The following is a 2,844-nucleotide window of genomic DNA, read 5'->3' on the forward strand; positions in this document are numbered from 1 at the left end:
GTTGCATCTATGCAAATGAGTATTAAAATTTTAATTTATAATTTTAATATATATTTTAAGATAAGTGATAGATAAATTCAAAAATAAAATGTTTTTATTAGGATGAAATGGATGCCAAACACAATTTTTAAAGAAGTAATAATGTGGGAGAGTTTTCTATCTTTTTCCATAAAGTTCTGAGTGTTGTGTAGAAGTCAGTAAAAATAAGAAACTTTGTTTCAATCCATATATTTTTTCTTGAGTTCGACAATACAAAAAAAGTCGGTATATGTAACTTCTCACGAAGGTGAAGAGAAGAGACATTAAAGAGGTAAATTACACTTTGAACTATAGATAGTGACAGAAAAACGAAAGAAATTGTTACATCTCTCCAGATAGAGACAAAGGGTCATCAGGAAGAAAAAATTGTGCCGATAAAGAATCCATAATCCATATATTTTGGGTAATTATTTTTAGGTTCTTCTTTGATGTATGTAAAAAGGATTAGCTGGATTTTGAGAGGGATTGATATCATCTATGGTGAGTGAAAGTGAAACACTAAAAGAGTGAAGTTGAATGGTTTGAATTGATTGTTTTAATCATGTATGGCCGACAGAATTATTAGAAACTCAAATATCATAATAAATTTGAGGGAGTATATAAAGATAATTGGTGTATTTTTTATTCAATTAAAAATAAAAAAATGATATGTACACAAAAAAACAAAACAAACTTGCAAAATTTTAAATTTTAAACTTTTTTATAAACTTTTAAGGTGGTTGATTTAATACGAATAATATGCAGTGGCTAAATAATTTTTATCTCCTTACCCGAATGCCAAATCAAATGGCAGCCATCATGAAGGGCCAGGCCACCGCAGCTGAAGCGAGACTCCCTAACCGCCACTGATTGTTAGGCAGCTGACGGTGGCCGAGTCCTTTCTTCAACCAAGCAAGAATAACCTTATCGTAATTGCATAGATGAAAAATCACATTAATCTCCACTTAGTGAAAAAAACCAACCTTAACAACTCTTCTAACAAAAAGTACATCATGAAGTTTATAATAGAAATAACCGTCATCGTTTCATCAATCGCTATCCTTAACGTATTTGCTCATCTACAAGCAGTTGATTAAGGGCCCTATGAAGCATCTCTATCAACCACAGCTGATCCTCCCACGATTGCTACCGCTACTGCAGCCGCTGCAGGAAGTACACACTTAAGAAAACACCATTAAAAATGAACATGGTCAAGGTAATCAAATCCGATTAAATCTATAGCTATTACCAATCCAAATCCGTTCAAATGTGCTGGCAGCTCTGCCTCGGAAAAAATTCTTATTCATCTGTTCTAATGAATCAGCCGAACTATCCTGACCATAAAAAAAGGCTTTCTTTCAGTAGAGGAGAGGAGAAAAACAAAAAAGACGGCCTCAAGGATGAACTCATGCCTATAGCTTATTACGGCAATGAATGTAAAGAAAATTACATACTCTAAGCTATTCAAATTGTAATGTCAGAAGAGATTTAGATATAGAGAAAAATAAGTTCTTCTCATTTTAAAAAAAAGATGAAAATTTTTTTTTAAAAGATATTTGTTAAGTTATTAACACTTTATACACTATATACTTTTTATGTACTTTTACTTTAAAAAATTATAAAAAATAAACTTACATCTATTATTGATAAAAAAATAATCTTAGGTAATAATTTATTTTAAAAAGAATAAAAATTCTTTTAAAAAATATTTATTGAATTATTACACTTTATATATTATGTATTTCTTATATTCTTTCATTATAAAAAAATCACATCTAGGTAACAGAATGCAATCATTTTTTTAAAAAAGAGTAAACTACCATTTGTACCCACGAAAGTTGAAAACGCTGACATATCTACCCATAGAAAAAGAAAATTATCATTTGTACCCATGAAAAATAATTTTTACAAGCAAAATTATCCAAACTCTAAAAAATTAAATAAAATCCCTAAACTACCCCTCTCTCTACCACGACCACTATCATCTCCTCCCCCCTCCTCTCTCTCTCTCTCTCAATCACGATGGAAACGGTGTGGGTGCCATGGCCATCAACCTCCTTCACCGAAAAGAATGCTTCCTCCATGCAATACCTTAAGTCACAGGCTGTCACGATGTCAATTGCACCACCGATGCAAGCGCCATGGGTACTAGTAATCACTGGCTTCCGGCACCGCTCCAACGCCGTGATAGAATCTTGCATCGCCAGGATCTGCCGACGGAGACTCTCTCCGGCATCGTGGTAGGACTGTGTGATAGATTTCAACTGGAAAATGTCGATGCCGGAGCAGAAGTGATCACCGGCGCCGGATAACACGATGACGTTGACGTCACGGTTGTGGTCCAGGGCATACAGGGCTTTGGGAAACTCAGTGCAGAAATCATGCGTCAGAGCGTTGCGTTGTCTCGGACGATTCAAATAAAGGTGGAACACCCCTGATTTGGGGTTCTTCTCTACTACCTCTAGGGTTTTGTATTTCTCCTCCACCATTGATTTCCCTAATTTTCCTTTCCAGTTGGGAGGAACAGGGCCGAGGTCGCGGTCGTTGAAGGACGATGGTGGTGGTGGTGGTGGTTTCAGCTGCAGTGGCATGGTTGATAATAGAAGCGAGAGAGGATTCGTACAAGTGCTTGTGGGTTGGGAAGATGGAGGGCTTGGCTTCATGGTGAACTTGCACTATGAAGGTGCTCTTCTTTTTTGGTGAAGCGGCAGCAAGTGTTGCTGTGACTGTGAGGATGAAAGAGAGGAGGGTGTGGTAAGGAGCCATTGGAGCAGTGGTGGGGACTCAGTGGGAAGTAATAGTGAGAGTGTGTTAGAAAGGGAAAGA

The 2,844-nt window shown here is 36.4% G+C and overlaps 1 protein-coding gene across 1 annotated transcript; it reads right to left on the bottom strand.

The window, feature by feature from the left end:
- Positions 1 to 1,967: 1,967 nt before the first annotated feature.
- Positions 1,968 to 2,507, bottom strand: LOC127744230 (delta(3,5)-Delta(2,4)-dienoyl-CoA isomerase, peroxisomal-like). The gene has a single exon (XM_052256508.1). It carries the CDS (start codon positions 2,505 to 2,507, stop codon positions 1,968 to 1,970), a length of 540 nt encoding a protein of 179 aa, XP_052112468.1.
- Positions 2,508 to 2,844: the final 337 nt, after the last annotated feature.

Source organism: Arachis duranensis, unplaced genomic scaffold (genome assembly GCF_000817695.3).
Source record: "Arachis duranensis cultivar V14167 unplaced genomic scaffold, aradu.V14167.gnm2.J7QH unplaced_Scaffold_232527, whole genome shotgun sequence".
Taxonomy (NCBI): domain Eukaryota; kingdom Viridiplantae; phylum Streptophyta; class Magnoliopsida; order Fabales; family Fabaceae; genus Arachis; species Arachis duranensis.

What these genes read in the sequence shown, in the direction of transcription:
- LOC127744230 (XM_052256508.1), bottom strand. Translation starts at nt 2,507, where the DNA reads ATGGTGGAGGAGAAATACAAAACCCTAGAGGTAGTAGAGAAGAACCCC.